We start from the raw sequence: 21,003 nt of genomic DNA, 5'->3' as shown, positions 1-21,003 counted from the left end.
TTCATGTGTGAATGTAGAATGCAAAATATTCATTCAGTTTCTCAGCTATCTGAGAGAGATCATCAATAGTTGAACCATCGACGTCAACTGGACCAATCTAATTCATCCACTTCCTTCTAGAGTTTACATAAGTAAAGAAGTCTTTGCTGTTTTTCTTTTCATCCTTTGCCAAAGATTTCACATAATCTGCCTTTGCTTGCCTAACCTCATTTCTGACTTGATTAAAGACTAGCTTATACATATCATAGGCTTCTGTGTTGCCTGATAATTTATATGCATCCCATGTATTTTTATTCTCTGCCAAGAGTCTCATTAGTTCATCTGACATCCACTTATGCCTAAACCTTGAACAGTATTGCTTGGTTGGTATGCAAAATCTAGTAGCATCTATGATTAATTCCTTGGATGTTCTCATTTAAATTTGCTGTTGGTAACATCATCAGTTAGTTCCATTATATAGAATTTAAAAACTGTCTGTGACCAGTGTAGTCACCTTTACGAAAGCAAAAAACCTTCCCTTTGCCCCTGATTGTAGTTAGATCTGTAAGTAAAAATTATTCCCTCTCGTTATCTCTTTAACATGCTGCTGTAGAAATTAGTCATCCAATAAATCCAAAAATGTGCTGGGAATGTGCAAGTAACTAATCCACAAGTTAAAATCAATATCTGGAAAGTTAACTTCTCTCATTATAAGACATTCTGATTTACTGGCCTACTATTTCTCTGTACACACTGTTTGTTGTACTCATCATAATCATTAGTCCTATAACACACTCCTACTGCCATTTTGCTTTTTCAAGCTGATTGCACTGCCTTAGATTTTATGAAAACCCAAATATAAAACAATGCAGCTTGAACACACACACACACACACACACACACACACACACACACACACACACACACACACACACACACACACACACACACACACCATATAAAATAAAGAAAACATACCTTCACAAGTTCCAAGTATTCCGTTAAAAGACACTGTTGAACACCTTGAGATAACCGCATAATTGCTTTTACTACATTTGTCGTTGATTCATAGATAGTATCATTTTTTCGATCTGTGTCTATCTTGGGTATAGCTTCTGCTTGGAACTAACAAAAATAAAATTTACTGAATAAGAAATTTAAACTAAATTTAGTCAGTTGTTAATTTTTTTTTATTAATATGAACAATTACTCTTAAAATATTTCATTTATAAGTTCATTATATTTTTATTATTGTGGTAAGTTGTTATATGTGGCAGAGACAGTTTGTGAAACTTCAATTAAAAATGTTGAAGCTAGTCCCAGCATACCCTTACATACTAGTACTGAAATTTCTTTTTTTTTTTGTGTAATTTAATACACAAAAAAATTCTATGTAAACAAAATAACTTTTGTAGAGCATACTTTTTTTACAGGGCACAAAATGGAAAATTTTTATGAAATGGAACACTTCAGGGACAAAACAAAAGGCAGTTAACATGTATACATGTCTGATGAGTATGAAAAAACAATGGTATTTTGGCACATTCCTATCCATTCTGTAGCCAGGTGGGAAGGAGCAGCAGTGCGTAGCACACACTTCTTGATTAGACCGGGGTTCAAGCCCGTCACCACCAAATATGGAGGATGCGGAAAGTTCCGGCAATGACCACCGCATATCCCGGAGCAATATGGCCTTAGTTGCTAATGCTCCTAAAAACCAAAAAAAAAAAAACAAACAAAAAACCATTCTGATGACTCCTGTATGGATAAAAACTTATTCAAAATACTGAAACAAATAAACCTGTACATCTTTAACATTTATATATTTGAAGTGGTATTATATTTTCACAATGTTAACAAATATTGCAGATACTGCTTCAAAAATTTAGCAATTCCATTAATTTCTCTAACTCATTTAACTTTGCATTTGACAGTTAAAACTGATTCCAGTTTCATTTGTTTTTTTTTTTTTTTTTTTTGATTTGGTAGTTGTTGGCGCATCGGCTTCTGTGGCCATATTGCACCTCCCAAGGTTTTTGCAGTACTATGATCCAAGCCCGAGGCGGGAATCGAACCCGCGACCTTTGGGTTGCCGGGCAGGTACTTTACCCACTCGGCTAGCCCGGTCGGCCAGTTTCATTTGTGGTGTTGGTCACTTTCTATCAGAAAAAAAAAAATATCAATACATTAGAACTCTATCACTGTTATAGACATCTTATACTCATATATTTGTAGGATTTGATTCGGATGCTCATTTCAGATAAAGTAACGACAATCTTCCACTTAACTGACAGCTGTAGTGCAATGAAATACAGAGCATAGTATGGAACCATTTATCCACCATTACTGAGATCTCAGTGTAGCTAAATACTAGATTTTTCTGGAATTTGGAGTGACAGCCTCAAAATGTAGAGAATATATAAGGGGGGGATCATTTAATTCGTGGACCAGTGCAAGATTTCATGTTTACTGCGCGAACTTTCCATAACTGCCACTAGAGGCACGCTCCCTGATCACTACTGTGCACACTCTGTGCATGCATGCCAGTACTTGTTGAGTATTGTCATGTGCACACCAGTGCTAGTATTGCGTGAAGAATTCTTTAGTGTGTCAGTGACAATAGCTTTGAAGTATCATGTCGGACATACAGATTGAACAGCAATTTGTGTTTTATTGTATCAGATGGGGCTTAAATCAGAAACAGATAAAGAGATGAATGAAGCATATGGTATTAAGTGTCTTGGTAGGATGGCCATAATTAAATGGCACAAATGATTCAGTGAAGGCCATTAGCCTGTTGCAGATGACCCAATACCTGGTCAGCCTTTCTCCTCAACAACTACTGAACAAATCACAGAAGCCCAGGAAATCTTGAATGAAGAAGGGGAATTAGCCCTTAGAATGTCCATTTCATATGGCAGTGCTCACAATATTGTGAAAGATCGCCTGAAAATATTGCAAATCTGTGCCTGCTGTATTCTACACAATTTGATTCCAGAAAAAAAAAACAGCAAAGAGTACTTGTGCAAAGAAATGCTTGATAATTTTGAAACACAGGGTCAAAATTTCTTAAATCGAACAGTGACTTGTGATGAAACTTGGATTTTTCATTATGATCCAGAGACAAAACAACAGTTGAGTGAGTGGAAGCAATCTGATTCACCAAGACCTAAGAAATTTCGAACTTCTCATTCAGCTGACAAACAAACAAATGGTTCTTGTGCTTTTTGACGTAAAAGGCATTTTTATTACACATTTTGTGCCTCGTGGAACAAAAAAGAAGCATTCTCATGAATAAAGAAGCATGTTCTGAGAGTCAAACTTTGCCACACCATTCATGAGAAACATCAAGAACTTTCTGGTGTGAGGTGGTTTCGTCACTAAGACAATGCCAAGTCCCATACGACTAATATTGTACAGCCAGTGATCACTGTCATAAGCACTGAGGTTCTGCCACATCCCCCTTGCCTTTCAAAGCTTCTGAAAGCTTTGAAAGGCAAGCATTTTGCGTCTGACAACAATGCTCGCAGAGATACAATGGAAGCACTTCGCAAAATGGCTTGCAAGAAGCATTTAATGTGTGGGTACGACTGTGGTGAAAGTGTGTAAAGTGCAAGGGAGAGTATTTCAAGAAGGAAAAATCCACAGAAGATTCAGATGATGACAATTAAGATAAGATCTTGCACCAGTCTGCAAATTAAATGATCACCTATCGTATATTAAAAAATTAGAAAAATAAAGGGTATCACTTATTGTCCCTTTTCTAATGTTCTGCTTTCAAATGAAGAAATCATGAGATGATATTTATTTGGTTTTTAGGAGCATTAGCAACTAAGGCCATATTACTCCAAAGGGATATGCGGTGGTTACGGGCTTGAACCCCGGTCCAATCAAGAAGCATGTGCTACGCACTGCTGCATCTGCCCACCTGGCTATGGAGGCGCCGGATAAAAGTTGAAGGTGTAGAGATTTGCTTAGTGGTGAAATGCAAACTTGAAAACTACAAGGACTGTTTTGTCTTTTCATGTATTTTTATGGGTAACAGGATTTAAATTGCTTAATTAATGAAATGGTCTTAATGATTGCAGCAGAACAAACTCTGCTCTTAGAATATTGCCCTGGTACTGCACTCTTGTGAAAGAGTGCAGTACCAGGTTTGTGTCATGTTGTAAAGGAAAGGTTTGTTCTGCTGTGTGTATTTAGAACATTATGTTAACTGTTCAATTTAAATCCTTCTGGCTGCAAAACCACATGAGCTGCTAAGATAATCCTCATATTTATACAAAGGATGCTCTAGTTGCGGAAGAGAACAGTTGGTGGATTTTTAGTTGCTGTAAAGGATAAGTATTTTTAATTTTTACCATATTCTTCGTTAATTAACATACCACATTGTGTTTTAGAGCATAAAAAGCATAACGTATATATATATATATATATATATATATATATATATATCTATATCTCTAACTGATAGCATAAGGTATAAAGTAAAATTAGATAGCGCAATACAAAGCACTCAATTAGGAATCAGATATATTAAATAGGTTTAGTAGCGTTTCTTAGCTTCTTATTTTGAACTAATATAGCAATTTTTGGAAGTTACGACTCCCGGTGTTGGCGCTAATATTGTTGAACTAACCGCCATATTGTAGTCGATAAGAAATAGCGTAACGTATATATATATATATATATATATATATATATATATATATCTTGAACTGATAGCGTAAGGTATAAAGTAAAATAAGATAGTGCAATATGAAGCACTCAATTAGGAATCTGTTAGCTTATTATAGTATTATCAATTAATTAAAAATATTATTAATCTTATTAAATTTCATTGTTAATTAAATTGCATTTAAATGGAAATCATGACCCAGACTAGAGCTGCAAAGCAAAGATCACAGACTAGCGAGAGTGCTGTGACTCGGGATTGAAAAAAAGGTGGGGCAACTCTCCAACACATCAGTCTCAAAAAATGTGCGAAATGTGAAATGTTTGCCGACCGTTCTAAAATGGGTCATGATCTAGCCAAGGAGGATGCCTTTGAGCATGCTAGGTGCCTAGAGTGTCAAGAAATTAGGCACCAACTCAGCATTCTGATGGGTGTTCATGAGAGCTTAAGGTGTGGGGTAAATGCCCCCGAAGAAATTAATTTGAGGGGCCCATGAAGCTCTTAGCTGCCCAGCTCAACAGCAGAGCTCACTCCTGTGCATCAGGCAACAGAGAGACAATCTCCAAGGCAGAATGCATTGGTCCCAAAGGAACTAGTCATTGTTGGTGACACTATTGTCAGGGAAACAGGGAATATACTATGAAAGAAGGATAGGTGGAACAGGACCAGGGTATGTCTGCCAGGGGAATTGATGATGTTGTAGAGCAGATATCACCTTTTAAGGGCACAAAAGGTGATATTATCGTATTAATGACATTATGAGTAAGAGATCTGCAGATTTACTCAACAAAGTACAGGTTAATGTTTAAAAAAAAAGTTGCGAGTTGAATTTCAAAGTGTTTGCAATTCTGCCCAGACACGATAGGAGGGAGTATATGATGAGAGCCTTGTTGATCAATTCGGCCCTGGAGAGATTGTGCAAGGGGATAGAATTTTTTTCAGGCTGGTCTGTGCTTGTCAGGAGAGACTGCTTCTACAGGGATGGGGTACACTTAAATAGAAAGGGTGCAAGAATATTTGCTGATGCTATCGAGGCAGTGTTAGGTGGGTTGGAAAACTGCTAGCTTGGGGGGATACACAGACTAAAAAGTTATTAACAGTGGGCGCAGGCAGAGGCAAAAGTGATTCTTGCACTGCTTCTATTAGAATGAGCAACAGCCTGGAAAGCAAGGCAATGGAGATTTCCAGGACTGCTGGGAGTCATAGTGGAACAAATAAATACATGGGCTGTGTTAGGGTAACTAAGAGTAGAAACAGGTGAATGTATACATGCATGTCCACCAATGCTAAGAGTATAGTTAAATAAATTTGATGAGCTTCAAGTGCTAGTCAAGACATCAAAGGCAGATAGATATTGTTGGGATATCAGAGACGTGGTGTCAAACAGACATAAGTAGTGCAGAATTGGAATTTGGGGAGTGTGAAATGTACAGAAAGGATAGACGGGACAGGAAGGGAGGAGGGGTTATGCTGTTAGTTAAGAAACAAATAAATATAAGGAAGTGCATCCAATTGATGTTTGTGGACAATGCAATGTTGGTCTGTTTGGTGTGACATAAGCACAGGGAAAGGAAAAATGGGAGTAGCTGTGTGTTTTAGGCCTAAAGAAATCTGATGAGTATAATGAGCAATTGTGCAGAGAAATAGTGGCCAGTAAATCAGAATGTCTTATAATGGGGGATTTTAACATTCCAAATATTATACACGTAAGTTAGTTATAAACCAGTTATACAAATATATTAACAAAAAATCAGTAACTTTCAGGACGCGTGTCCCTTTGTCAACTAACAAATTAAATACAAATTAAATACAATACGAGCTGAGTGAGGCACGTTAATCATGCATCATTGTTGTTGTGCGGACGTGTGCTGCTTTCTACGCCACTGATCATCCAGCAATAAAACGGTTGTCTCCAGGATGGGATGTAGACGTATGCCTTTCTGGCGATTTAATGCCTTTGGATTGTTTACCATGTTGAGTGACTCTAGCCATAGGCGGTGGCGAGAGTGCCGTGAGTGGTCTACTATTTCAAAGTCGCGTTTGGGGTCAAGATCGTGGTTGTCTCCATCCTGGAGACAACCGTTTTATTGCTGGATGATCAGTGGCGTAGAAAGCAGCACACGTCCGCGCAACAACAATGACGCATGATTAACGTGCCTCACTCAGCTTGTTGTATTGTATTTAATATGTATTTAATTTGTCAGTTGACAAAGGGACACGCATCCCGAAAGCTACTGATTTTTTGTTAATATATTTGTATAACTGGTTTATAACTAACTTACGTGTATATTAAACTATGGACCCCAGTACTCCAGGCCCATTCGTTACTATTCCAGATATTGACTGGAACTTGTGGGCTGGTCACTCGCACACTAGCAAGACTTTTGTGGATTTATTGGATGACTGTTTTCTAGAGCAATATGTTCGAGAGGCAACCAGATTTCTGTTTATACTCCGGGATGATCAAATGATCAGAGGAGTTCGCAAGATAGACAGAATACAAGAAACAGCACCGTATTCAGCTGTCACGGGCTTGAACCCCGGTCACTCAAGGCACGTGTACTTATGCACCCGCTCGCCTGACCACTAGGCTATGGTGGCCTTGAGAGGCAACCAGAGGGAGTTAATATTCATGTAAATGTTGATTTACACGAATATTAAGAGAAAATTGCGTCGAACCTTGGTAAGAGGAGTCGCAATCACCGCAAGAAATGTTGTATGCCAGATCATTAATTTGTGTTGCGAATGTGGAAAGAACCGAGCGATTGTTCAGTATAGTGTGTAACTTCCGTATTGGCCTAGCTACAATTTTAATTCGGTATCTTTAAAGAATCTGTTAAGCTGTTTGTGCCACTGTTCAATGGAACAGAAATAAAGTATTTTTTGATATTACTATTGTTGACTGGTGTAGTATTTTGTATCCTATCCTTAGCCTGTACCCTAATTCGGTTTATTGTGGTAATGGAATAACCCCTGTTTAAGAATCTGCTAGTTAATATTTGTATTAATGAGTCCAAAGCAGATTCCGTCGTTGAATATTTATAAGCATTTAGAAATTGATTAAAGATAATCGATCTTTAGTAGGTGAACGGGTGATAGCTATTATAATGTAGAAGCATACCGGTGTTTCTAGGTTTTCGATAGATGCTAAATTATATTTTATTCGAGTCCCGGGTAAGCGTGAAATTTAGAAAGTTTAATGACTTTGTATCCGTATCCTCCCTTTCCAATGTAAATTTGAGTCTAGAATGAATATTATTAAACAAATGTAAAATGTCTTGGATAGTACTACTATCGGTAATAACTAGAACATCGTCTAAATACCTCCCATAGTATGTGATACGGGGTCGAAAAGGTATCAAATGTATATGCTCAATCTTTGAGCGATAGATCTCTGACATTAAGCCACTCAGGCTCAAACCCATTAGTAATCCAAAAATTTGTTTGTACACCTTGTCTCGAAAGGTGATGTAGTTGGCCTCAACTAGTAGTTTAATTAAGTGAAAAATTTCCTTAATAGGTAGCTTCGTATAATTAATCGGTGTCGAGTTTTTATTTAACATATCCCAAATAATATCTAATGTGTATTCAACGTTTACATCTAGTGAGAATAAATTGTCATTGTCGCCGAGTCTACAGTCTTTAAGATTATTAAATAATGCATCATAGTTCTTAATTCCAAATTGTATTACCTGTCTAAAGGGTTTTATAATGTTATATACATGTGTGGCTAAGGATGAAAATGCCAAGTTCCTGTAGGAAACAATAGGTTGAATAGGAAATCCAGTCTTGTGTAATTTTCCCTGACCGAAAAGTGCAGGAATATTGTATGTTCTGGACTTCAATTCCTTTAACTGAACCATAGTAATGTAGTCGTTTTTTCGATACGTGGTTGGTTAACGTTTTATTGTATTGATTGACCAAATTGGTAAACAGTGCCGGGTCTACTTCACGATAAGTGGAGGTATCTGACACAACTGAATCTAACTTATTAATATAATCATGTTTATCTAGTATTACCACTGTATCTCCTTTATCTGCCCTCTGTATAATAATGTCCTTATTTCCCCGAAGTTCTCGTAAAGCTGAACTGTCATGTGTATTCAATTTAGGAAGTCGCGTTTCTTTTATGTTATTCACTACTTGGTTAACTTGTTGAATAAATACATCTTTTTGTGGAACATTACGAAGTCCAAATTCAATATCAATTACGCATTGTTTTTTAGGTAGTTTTCGAGGTGGTAAATTATAATTTAGTCCTTTGGATAAAAGTGAAATCTGTCCTGCGATAGTGTACACGAGCAAAGATTTGTAACCTGTTGATATGTTGGTTCGTTGAATACTGGGTGAGGGGGTGTTCGTGAACTAGCTGACATATTCTGTGGTAGTACGTTGTGTGTCTGTGGGGGGGGGTTGTCACCCAACTCGTATGAACTTGGTCAAAAGCCTGCGACAATGTGTTAGAATTCGCATGAATGTGTCTTGACCTATCCGATAATGTTTGCAACTTATTAATGTGTCTGTTTTTTTTTATTTCTGAGGCCTGCGCTTCCTGTCGCAAATCTATGGAGGTCTTCAATACAGACCAATTGTTCAGATGTAGATAATTTTTTAATTTATCGCGAAGCTTCCTAACCTGGGAAATGTATTTTTGTTTATTTGAATATCGAGATTTTAAGGCAAGCTTAACAATATTACGCGATGTCGCCAGTGTTAGTTGTTTTATGCCCGAAATTTTTTGATTTAGATTCACCCTGGCAAACTTCGGAACGATGTTGTTTGAAGGCAATATTTTAGAAAAGAAATATGATAACTTTCGGCCGAGTACCTTAGTGTAGATTTAATGTAATTTTGCACCAAGCCATTCAAAAAAATCTCCCATAATTGTGTGTATCGATTGTTTACTACTGGAGAGACAGGAAGTGAATGAAATAGTCAATAAGAGTTTAAAAATTAATTAGATAGTATGAATCAGAGCTGTAATACTCAATATGTTCTACGTTGATAATAATATTAGTAAAATAATAAGAGGAGTTTACCTCAATATAGAACCTCAATACGGAAGTGTTCTACATACCATATTGAGGTAAACTCCTCTTATTATTTTACGAATATTATTTTATTATTATATTTTATTTTTATTTACCGTATTTTCCGGTATATGATGCACCTTTTTTAACCTCATAATTCATCCTAAAATCAAGATGCATCTTAAATACCAAGTACTGAGAACCGTTTTTAATTTTTGAGTTTTCATTAACACTATTAACAAGTATAAGGCGAATGACATGACCCTTAAAGGTAGCATAGGCTGGTTACATATATTCTGCATGAAATAGTTATATTGCCATTTGCACATTTTGATTTTTGTTCTGTTAACAATGTCAGTACTATAATTAGTAATTGTTATATTTAGGTGTTTTGCATTGTAACTTTATTTTTAAGAAAGTGGAAACATTTTTTTATTCACAGATAATGGCCGAGTTAAATAAGAACAAGAGGATTTCTTATACATTTCTTATGTAGCTACGCAGAGATACATGGCAGAGCAGCTTCACATCATTTTGGGTCTCCCACCAACCGAAAAAATGATTAGAATTTGGTGTCTACAAAAAATATCAGAAAAATAACAAAAAAATAAATATATATATCAAAAAAAAAAAAATCATCCTGAAAAATATTAGCTAAATCAACATTCCAACTCTGAATAAGCTCTTTGATCCCAAGTGAGGCAGGTCGATTTTCATGTGGCTTATTCTCATAGAAGGAATCCCACCAAGTATGATAAAGCTACTCCCAACTGGGGTGCGACGGAAGACTCTGGACCTTAGAAACATAGAAAAGCAATAATGTTCTCCTACGAAGATGTAATGGAGGATATGTAATGGAGGCTTTGATATAAAGACTTTGCACTGGAGGAGTACTGAATGCTCCCAGCGCAATTCTCAGGGCATTGTGCTGGATGACATTTAACTATTCTAATGTGCTTTTTTTTAGCTGACAACCATAATTGGGAACCATAATCTCAGGGCCGGATTTCCCATTAGGCATTGTAGGCACTGGGCCTCGGACCTATGAAGGAAGGGAAAAAAATAATAAGGAGGAAAAGGTTTTCAGACTTAAAAATAATACAACTATAAAACTTCAACATTATACTTTGAAATTAAAAAGAAACAAAATCTACAATATCGTCCATATCTAGATTACTTGTAACATTTCTTAAGATTACAAAAGTTTCTTGCTTTGGCTTCTCATTGTAGCAAAATCTTTAATAACATCCTCGAAGTCCATATGATGAGTAATATCATTCTCACTACATAGAAGTGCCAATGATGATAAGCAATCTTGGTTCATAGTTGAGCGTACACTGTTCTTGATCTGCTTAAGTTTCAAAAATGAACGCTTTCCTTCAGCATTCGATCCAATTATGGATAGATAAATTCTTAAAGCTATGTGTATTTGGGAAACTAGTAATCAGTTTATCTTTTATTTGTGCCTTTATTAATTTGCCGAAAACAATAGGAATTCATCAATTAAGTATATTTCTTAGTCGGACTAGTAGGTGCTTATTATTATTATTACTACTAGTCATATAGTGCAAGGAAGCCTGAGGCTTATGCTGCACCAGCTAAATAAAATTTCCAAGTTACCCTGAGAGAGAGAGAGAGAGAGTTTGTTTGTTATTTGGTTTTTAGGAGCATTAGCAACTAAGGCCATTTTGCTCCGGGATATGCAGTGGTCATTCCCTGACCTTTCCGCATCCTCCGTATTTGGTGGTGACGGGCTCGAACCCCGGTCTAATCAAGAAGCGTGTGCTACACACTGCAGCTCCTTCCCACCTGGCTATGGAGGCGCCGAGAGAGAGAGAGAGAGAGAGAGAGAGAGAGAGAGAGAGAGAGAGAGAGAGAAGGGAATCACCAAGAAAGAGAAGAATGATGATATCCAGCTCAGGACCCTGGGTGTGCCAAGCCCATACTCACCAAATGTGAGCCCCTGGGGTGACTAATACTGTGGCCTTTGGATTGAATTTCTTCTTTTGACATAGATTCAACTATAAGAAAACTGAAGGCAGCATGCACATTTTGATTTTTGTTCTGTTTACATGTCTCATTATAATTGATTTCATAAGCATAGCCACTCCTCCACGGGCAGGAGACTCTGTATGCAGCATGTTGTTTCGTCATTTCTGTGAGTAGTAAAGTCTGCAATACGTTAAAAAACTTGAATTCGAAATGTATCTTTTGCACTTAGTTCTGCTGGTACCAATTCCTCTGGTGTTTCATCAAACGGTTTCTTCCTTTACCGCTTTCAATCTTCATATTGTCTGTAATTAGAATTTGCAACAAATTCTTTTGTCATTTTTTTTCAAAATCTTCAAATTTGTCTTTGTCTCGAACATCAATCAAATAATCCAGAAGAGTATCATATAATTTCACAATTACGCATAACTAAATTCCAGGTTCTTGAATTGTTTTATTCACTCTATGTTTTTTAGAAGATCTTCTCAAATGATAGTCATTAATGCTACTTCTAACCTGTTCAGTTTATTTATCAAAGCTTTTGCTTCATGAACCACTGTCAGTTTTTGTTCTTCACATTCTGAGATATCAATGAGTTCTGCATCAATTTTACTGTAATTTTTTTTTTTTTTTTAGTGATCTCACAGCATCGTAACGTGATGACCATCTTGTCTGATAGATTTTTTGATCAGGATTGTACTCTCCATCGTACTCAATTTAGACCAACCATTTTTGTGGTGAGGCTGCAAAGAATGTGTACAGCTACTGTAAACTTCCGAAAAAATTAACGGCAGTCAGACAGTTTTCTGTGGATGTGATCCCTACTAAATTAAAACTGTGTGAAGCACACGAAACCCATACTGCTAGTTTTTTGACTTCCTTGAATCTGGCTTGGACTCCAGAATACATCACACTCATATTAGACTCATATTAGCAGCATTGTCATATGACTGAGATCTGTAACTTGCTACATCTATTCCATGTTGATCAAGAGCAGATGCCACTGTGCCAAAGATATTTTGAATGATGCTTTTCACACATCAAGAAATGCTCATGTACTTTCCCATTTTTTGATACATAACGAATAATAACCGACAATTGATCTGTGTGACTTATATCAGGAGTCGAATCTATGCTGATGCTGTAATATTTGGCTTCTTTAATTTCAGATGTGATGTGTACCAAGACTTTTGACCCTAATATACATTGATAAATTCTTCATATGTGGTAGAAGACAGGTACGAAACATTTCCACTTCCTGGATTTCCGTATGCTCTTTTATAAAAGGATCAAACTCAGAAGATCAATACATCCAAGGAAGTTGCCATTGGTAGGATTATTGTGTTGCTCATTATTACCATGAAAATCTATACCTTTTTCTGCAAGAAAAATTTACTACCGCAACTACTCTTCTTAAAACTTCAGTCCAATATTTAATTGCTTTTTCCTTCTAGATTTGCAATTTTGTGTCAATCTGGGTAGACTTTTGGAACTGCAACATATTAGATATAGAAGTGAAATTCTCTTTTGATTTTTCATGCATTCTGATTCTTGTATTTGCATGTGTAAAATTGATTGCATGCACTGCATGTAATCAATTTTAATCGAGTTTAAAATTGATTACATATCTCATTAAGTCCGTCTTTAAATAACATACACACATAACAATATACTTTTCCAGTAGATTCTGAGAATATTAGCTAGTCTCTTTTAACGACCTTGGTATTTCCCATTTTCCTATAAAACAATTCTTTTCTTGCACATCTTACTTTTTCGTCAATTTTTAGATGTTGATTTCAAATTGCACTCTAAATTCCAAGATGGCACATTTTGGGTCATGATGAATGAGATCAGCGTTTATTTTCCGTTTAGCTGGATCAGTACTGAAATCTGATAGTGAAACAGTAATAGATGCTTTTTGGGTACTTGTCATTCACAGGCTCTGATTCATCCTTATTTGCAATTACATCAGTTGTCTACGGAAACTACCTGGTCTGATTCTAATTCTATATCAACTTAACCTTTATTGTTTCTTCGTTGGTAGATCTAGAGGTAGGCCTATGAATGCCATCACTGAAATCTTCAGATTGAGAAAGAGTAGGCTTATTGCAGGAGTGGTGTGGAATATTTATTATGTATTTCAGCATTAAATTTTTCATTTTACCCAAAGCTTTTGCTTCTTTCATAACAAGGTTCGTGTTTTCGCATATTTTGGTTTTGGTTTTTAGGAGCATTAGCAACTAAGGCCATATTGCTCAGGGATATGCGGTGGTCATTCCCTGAGCTTTCCACATCCTCCGTATTTGGTGGTAATGGGCTCGAACCCCGGTCTAATCAAGAAGCGTGTGCTACGCACTGCTGCTCCTTCCCACCTGGCTACGGAGGCTCGTTTTCGCATATATCCATCAGACATTTTAAATCACCAAACACAGTTAACACAATAAATTATTCTAGGTTCAGAATATGAAAAATTGAAAATACAGCTCACCAGACTTCTTTTAAAATTAACATTATTTTCTTAAAATGTCACACCACAAACTTATTCCACTATTTACTACCATTCTCTTTACATATGACTGACATGTACATGTTTGTGGGTTCAACTGTTTTTAACAGGAGAATGCATATTTACGGAGTTGACATCCGATGATGCTTATGCTTTGCGGCTTGCAGGAGATGGCAAGATCATCTGCATACATATAAGTCTCCACAGTTTTGGAGATGTCTTGGATTATGTTGTTGACTCGAATTGCAAATTACTGAGTATAGATCCCTGTGAGTTTCCTGAAAAGAGTGGTGGCTCTTTTCAGGAAACTCTGAATTATCTGAGGGAGATGACCCCTTAGCTCTAGATGATAAAGGTCCATAATAATACCATGTCACCAGGTAGTATCAAATGCCTTTTCAATATCTAAATTGACCACGACTAGATGCTGCTTCATGACAAAGGCATTGCGAATATTTGATTCAGTTTTGATAAGGAAGTCAAGAGTGGATCTGTTCTTATGAAAGCTATACTGATGATCTGTTAAAAGATTCTCTGCTTCTAAGATCCAGATAAGCCTCGAATGTACCATTCATTCAAAAATTTCCCCATGCAGTTTGTGAGAGAAATTGGCCTATAATTTTGAGCCAGTAAAGGTGGCTGGTTTGCCTGGTTTTAGTAAGGCATGTATGATGCCAGGAAAGTGGATAAGCATTTTCTGAGAATATCCGGTTATAGAAGATCAAGCAGGGTGCGTAAGTTCTTTCTTTTCTTTTTTTTTTTTTTATTAGTTGTTGCCACATCAGCTTCTGTGGCCATAATGCATCTCCCAAAGTTTTTGCATTTTCTACTCTGATCCAAGCCCGAGGCAGGATTCAAACGCACGACCTTTGGGTTGCCAGGCAGGCACTTTATCCACCTGGCTAGACCAGTCGGCGCACAAGTCCTCTTCAAGTAATTGTTTTAGATGACGTACATTACATTATGTAATGCACATTACATAATGTAATGTACGTCATCTGGGCTGGCAGTTGTTGTTGTTATTTGGTTTTTAGGAGCATTAGCAACTAAAGCCATATTGCTCCGGGATATGCGGTGGTCATTCCCTGACCTTTCCGCATCCTCCGTATTTGGTGGGGACGGGGTCCAACCCCGGTCTAATCAAGAAGCGTGTGCTACGCACTGCTGCTCCTTCCCACCTGGCTACGGAGGCGCACGGGCTGGCAGTACTATTTGAAGATTTATTTAAGGATTCCTTAAGTTCTGACAAATTAAACGGTTGATTGTATGGGAGTGAGAGATGTGTGGAGAGGTTAATTTTGTGGCGTTCTGCATCTGCCTTGATGCACTGAAAGGAGATGGAATAGGAAGCGGAAGCTGATACTGTAGAGAATGCTGCTAGCACACTGACAATTTCCTTAGGTGCAGACAGATCTTTCCCATTACAACATAGTATTGGAGAGGGTGGTAGAGAGAATTTTTGATTTAGCACTTTTATTCTCCAAATGAGCCGTGGGTCTTTGGTGAGAGTTGAGGCAAATGAGATCCAGGAGTCACATTTGGATTTTTGTCTAATCTGCCTTGCTTTGGCTTTAAGTTTTTTGTATTCAAATAGATTACTGGTTTTGGAATTTGTTCCAAGCATGGTTTTTGTCATGTTTGGCATCAGAGCAATCTGTATTCCACCAGTTGTTATGGCGGGAGCACTTGTGAGGTTGTGACTTCGGAATGGAATTTTTTTTGCTGCAGTTAGTATCTGATTGGTAATGTAAGCAGTTACATCGTCAATGGGGTGTTGCTGAACATAACTCCTGTCTAACTGGATCTGGGTGGAGTAGCTGTCCTAGTTTTCCTTCTTGAACTTTCAATTAGATCGCTCCTCGAGAGTTGGAGTTACCTGTGTTTGTAATGAGCAAAGAAATGGAAAGTGATCACTGTTTGGAGGATAGTTTATCACTGACCATGCTTGGAAAAATTGATGGTGAGCAGACTGACAAGTCTATTGCAGAGGTAGATCCTGTAGGTTGGTGAATATAGGTGGGAGATCCAGAGTTTAGTATAGTTAGGTTGTTATTATTCATGAATGTTTTAATTAAAATTTGCCTCTTGTGTCAATCGCAAGAGACTTCCATAATGGATGGTGGCCATTGTTTGTTGTTGTTTGTTATTTGGTTTTTAGGAGCATTAGCAACTAAGGCTATATTGCTCCGTGATATGCGGTGGTCATTCCCTGACCTTACCGCATCCTCCATATTTGGTGGTGGTGGCCATTGAAGTCACCAAAAAGGCAGATTGGAGATGGCAGTTGCATAATCAGATTATCAAATTCTGTATTTGAAATTGGTTGAGAAGGGGGAATATATACAGGGTGTCTTAAAAATATTGGTACAAACGTTTAGGGGAGGTAGGTAGCATCTAAAGGAATGTGAATTGCATAGGAACTCATAACCAGAAACTTCACCATAAGTTGGTACGGTGCTGTTCATCAGTTTGCGAGAGGGAAAATTTCTGGTTTCCTCATTCAAGCAGTAGTCGCCGCACGAAGAGCTTGCATCAATATACAAACTGTGAGCTGGCAGACATGCACCAATGTATGGATTAGCAGAGGGCAATGGACGAGCCGCTCAACGAATTTATGGAGAATGCTTCCCAGACAGACATTTACCGGACCACCATTTGTTTGCGTGTGTGCATCAAAATTTGTGCGATTATGGGTCATTTAGAGGTAACAGGAGTAGTGCGGGCAGACCACGTTTGACGCGAACTCCTGCCATGGAAGAAAGTGTGTTGAATGCCATCCAGAATAATCCTACTACCAGCACACGTGCCGTTGTCTCTGCTTTAGGAGTGTCTCGTTGCAGTGTACAGCATGTCTGGCATGACGATTCCTTACACCCCTTTCATATCCAAAGGGTTCAGTTACTGCTCCCCAAGATCATCCTGCACATGTGGCTTTTGCGCAGTGGTTTCTCCAAGAAAGTGTTCAAGACTTGAATTTTCCAGCCTATGTTTTGGTCATGGATGAGGCTTATTTCACTCGGGAAGGCTTATTCAATCAGCACAATGCTCATGTGTGGGCTCACGACAACCCACACGGTGTGCGTCCCCATGCGACACAACATTGCTTTGCAATAAATGTGTGGGCAGGTATGGTTGGTGACTGCTTAGTCGGCCCATACCTGTTACCATCTTGCATGAACTCCACTAAATATCGGATCTTTCTTGAACAAGTTCTACCAGGGTTACATGACGATGTTTCAGCAAATGTGAGATGCAACATTTGGTTTCAACATGAAGGAGCACCTGCCCATTATGGAATGTGTGTTCTTGACCATTTGAACAGGCGTTTTGGGCGTCGATGGATTGGCAGTGGCGGACCCGTTGCCTGGCCCCCACGCTCACCTGATTTATCGAGCCTTGATTTCTTTCTGTGGGGGGCCCTCAAATCTATCGTGTATGGATCGCCTGTGGAGACGGAAATGGATCTCGTGGCGAGACTCGTCTGCGCTGCTATCAAAGAAACTCCAGGTGTGTTCGACCATGTCCACCAATCCATGCTGCATTGGTGTCACCCATGCATCGCGTCTCATGGTAGAACCTTCGAGCAACTGTTGTAACATCATGAAATGCATCCATATTGTACTCCATTGTTAATATTATGTCAAATAAATGTTTACCACTAATTACTATGTTGTGTCATTTCTGCTTCTTGTGCCTCTGCTACTACTTTCCCGTGACATTTCCGGTTATGGGTTCCTATGCAATTCACATTCCTTTAGATGTTACCTACCTCCCCTAAAAGTTTGTACCAATATTTTTGAGACACCCTGTATAGAAGCTAGGGTTATTGATATACCAATTGAAATATGTGCTGCCACGACGTCAAGACTAGTTTGTAATTGAATGTGCCTGGAGGGTATAATTGATTTCATAAGCGCAGCCACTTCTCCGTGGGCAGGAGACTCTGAGATCCTGTCTTTTCTATACATTGTATAGTTTTATTGTCTTTATACACCAAATTTGTTGTTGTTGTTGTTGTTGTTGTTGTGGTGTTTTCTGGCGCAAGAGCTACTTAGGCCATATTGCGCCTCCTAAATTAATTGAGTTACTTATGATAACTGCACGGTGGGCAGTTAGAAAAGGTCATACATTTTTATTTGTTTTATATACAAAAAGAATTCAGAGAGATTTGCTTCTTTACCTATTATGTTATTCAGAGAGAGAGGTTGCTGTAGATCTGAAATGAAACTAAAAGACATTCGTTGGGCATTGCTGAACAAGTTACATTCAAGGAGTATATGTTTTACTGTAAGTGGTTGCGAGCAGTGTGCACACTGCAGCGGATCATTTCCTGTAAGCAGATAGAGATGTGTGAGGTGAGTGTGACCTTAGCATTAGCATTAGTAGAGGCATTTGATGCAAGAAAGCAAGCTTATGCAGCATCAGCCAAAAAAAAAAAAAAAAAAAAAACACTCCCACTTCACCCCTCTGTTCGTTCAAAATACCTGTCCAGCTGAGCCTTAAACTTATTTAGGCTATCAACTTCCACGACAAGGGATGGAAGTCTGTTCCACCAACCAACCACTCGCTGGCTAAAGGCAAATTTCCGCACGTCTATCCTACATCTGTCTTTCCTCAATTTGAATGTATGCCCTCTCAGGTGATTATTCTTAGCGAGAGGAAGAATCCCATCAGCATTGAGCATGCTCAAACCATTCAATGCTTTATACACCTCTATCAGATCACCTCGCTGGTGCCTAGTCTCCAGACACTGTAATTTGCAAATCTTAAGCCTTTCTTCGTAAGAGCACCCCTTTGTTCCATTCACTAATCTTGTTGCCCTTCTCTGTACTCGTTCCAGCAGCTCTACATCCTTCTTGAAATGAGGCCTCCAGGCCTGCATACAGTACTCTAGGTGTGGCCTGACCATTGCCTTATACAAGGGAATAATCACCTCCTTATCCCTGCTAGAAAAATTCCTATATATCATTGACAATACACCATGAGCTACTCTTGCAGCCCGTCTGCACTGCTCAGAGAACTTCATATCTGCCTGCACAACCACCCCCAGGTCCCTTTCATTCTCTACCACTGTCAGTGTAATACCACAGAGTTGATACGTTGCTCTGGGGTTGCTGTTTCCCATGTGTAGTACTTTACATTTGTCAATGTTAAACTTCATTTGCCACCTCTCAGCCCATCTGCTCAACCTTTCCAGACCCTGTTGCAGCAGCATAGTGTCAGTAGTGTCTTTGACAACCCTGCCTACCTTTGTATCGTCTGCAAACTTCGACATTAAGCTTGATATACCATCATCAATATCATTTATGAATACAGAAAACAATAATGGACCCAACACTGAGCCCTGAGGAACTCCACTAATAACATTAGTCCACGACGAGCAGTGTCCATTGATTACCACTCTCTGTCTTCTCCCCCTCAGCCACCCCTTTACCCACAGCAGCAATTTGCCTCCAATGTTACACTGCTCCAGTTTGTGCAGCAGTCTTCCATGTGCAACAGTATCAAAAGCCTTTCTAAGATCCAAGTATATAATATCAAAGTTATTCCCTGCATCCAGTTCTTTTGTGACTGCATCATAGTATCCAATCGAATTGGTCAGGCAAGACTTCCCCTTAACAAAATCATGCTGTGTCCGAGCTATAACTGAAGTCTTGTCTAAATGATCCTGCAGTGCTTCTTTAACTAGTGCCTCCATTAATTTTCCTGGAACAGAAGTTAAACTCACAGGTCCATAATTGCTTGTGTCAGCTTTTGATCCTCCTTTGTGAATTGGGGTCACATTTGCACATCTCCAGTCTATGGGTACCTCCCCTGAGTCCAAGGAAGCTCTCATAATTATGGCTAAGGGTTTGCTTACTTCCTTTGCTGCCTCCTTTAATATAACTGGACAGATCCCATCCACCCCAGGTGCCTTTCTTGTGTTTATCTTCAACAATTTCTCCTCCACTTTACTCTCAGTTATTACAAGATTCTCTAGCTTACTTCTAGAGTTGAATACACCTCTGGCATTCCTCTCAATAAATAACTCCTCATGTGTGAATGTCGATGCAAAATATTCATTTAGTTTGTTAGCTACCTGAGCAGGATCATCAACAGTTGAACCATCGATATCAAGTGGACCAATCTGATTCATCCCCTTCCTTCTAGAGTTTACATAAGTAAAGAACTCTTTGCTGTTTTTCTTTGCATCCCTTGCCAAAGATTTCTCGTAATCTGCCTTCGCCTGCCTAACCTCCTTTGTAACTTGGTTACAGATCAACTTGTATCTATCATAGACTTCTGTGTCATGTGTTAATTTGTATGTATCCCATGCATGTTTCTTCTCTGCCATATGCCTCATCAGTTCATCTGACATCCATTTAGGCCTAAACCGTGAACAATATTTCTTAGTTAGTATGTGAAGTCTAGTAGCTTCCAAGATAAGTTCTTTGAATGCTTCCCATTTTGCATTTACTGTTGGTAACATCATCAGTTGGTCCCACTGTATAGAATTTAAATACTGTCTCAGTCCATCGTAGTCGCCTTTACGAAAGCAATAACCCTTCCCTTTACCCCTAATGGTAGTTACCTCTTTGAGTAAATCCCACTTCAGCACACTGTGATCACTGCCACCTAGTGGTTCATTTATCTGCAGATTCTTAATGCATGAAGAATCACTGCTGATAATCAAATCAAGAGTATTCCTCCCTCTAGTTGCCTCCCGAACATGCTGATGTAGAAAACAATCATCCAATAAATCCACAAAAGCCTTGCTAGTGTGTGAGTGACCAGCCCCCAAATTCCAATCAATATCTGGGAAATTAAAATCTCCCATTATAAGA

General features: G+C 38.4%; 1 protein-coding gene across 1 annotated transcript in view; it reads right to left on the bottom strand.

Moving 5' to 3' along the window:
• The window catches only part of LOC150081130 (focal adhesion kinase 1-like), a 1,307,299-nt gene that overhangs the window by 101,277 nt on the left and 1,185,019 nt on the right, over positions 1-21,003 (bottom strand). Inside the window, exon 27 of the mRNA XM_090380936.1 lies at positions 958-1,104. Coding sequence (XP_090237062.1) covers positions 958-1,104 — 147 coding nt within the window. The remainder of the gene's footprint in view (positions 1-957; positions 1,105-21,003) is intronic.

Source organism: Mastigoproctus giganteus, chromosome 9, assembly GCF_048544385.1.
Source record: "Mastigoproctus giganteus isolate SK-2022 chromosome 9, ASM4854438v1, whole genome shotgun sequence".
In the NCBI taxonomy this organism is placed as follows: domain Eukaryota; kingdom Metazoa; phylum Arthropoda; class Arachnida; order Uropygi; family Thelyphonidae; genus Mastigoproctus; species Mastigoproctus giganteus.
The sequence above is the reverse complement of the archived record's forward strand: the minus strand, read 5'-3'. Positions and strand labels throughout refer to the sequence as shown.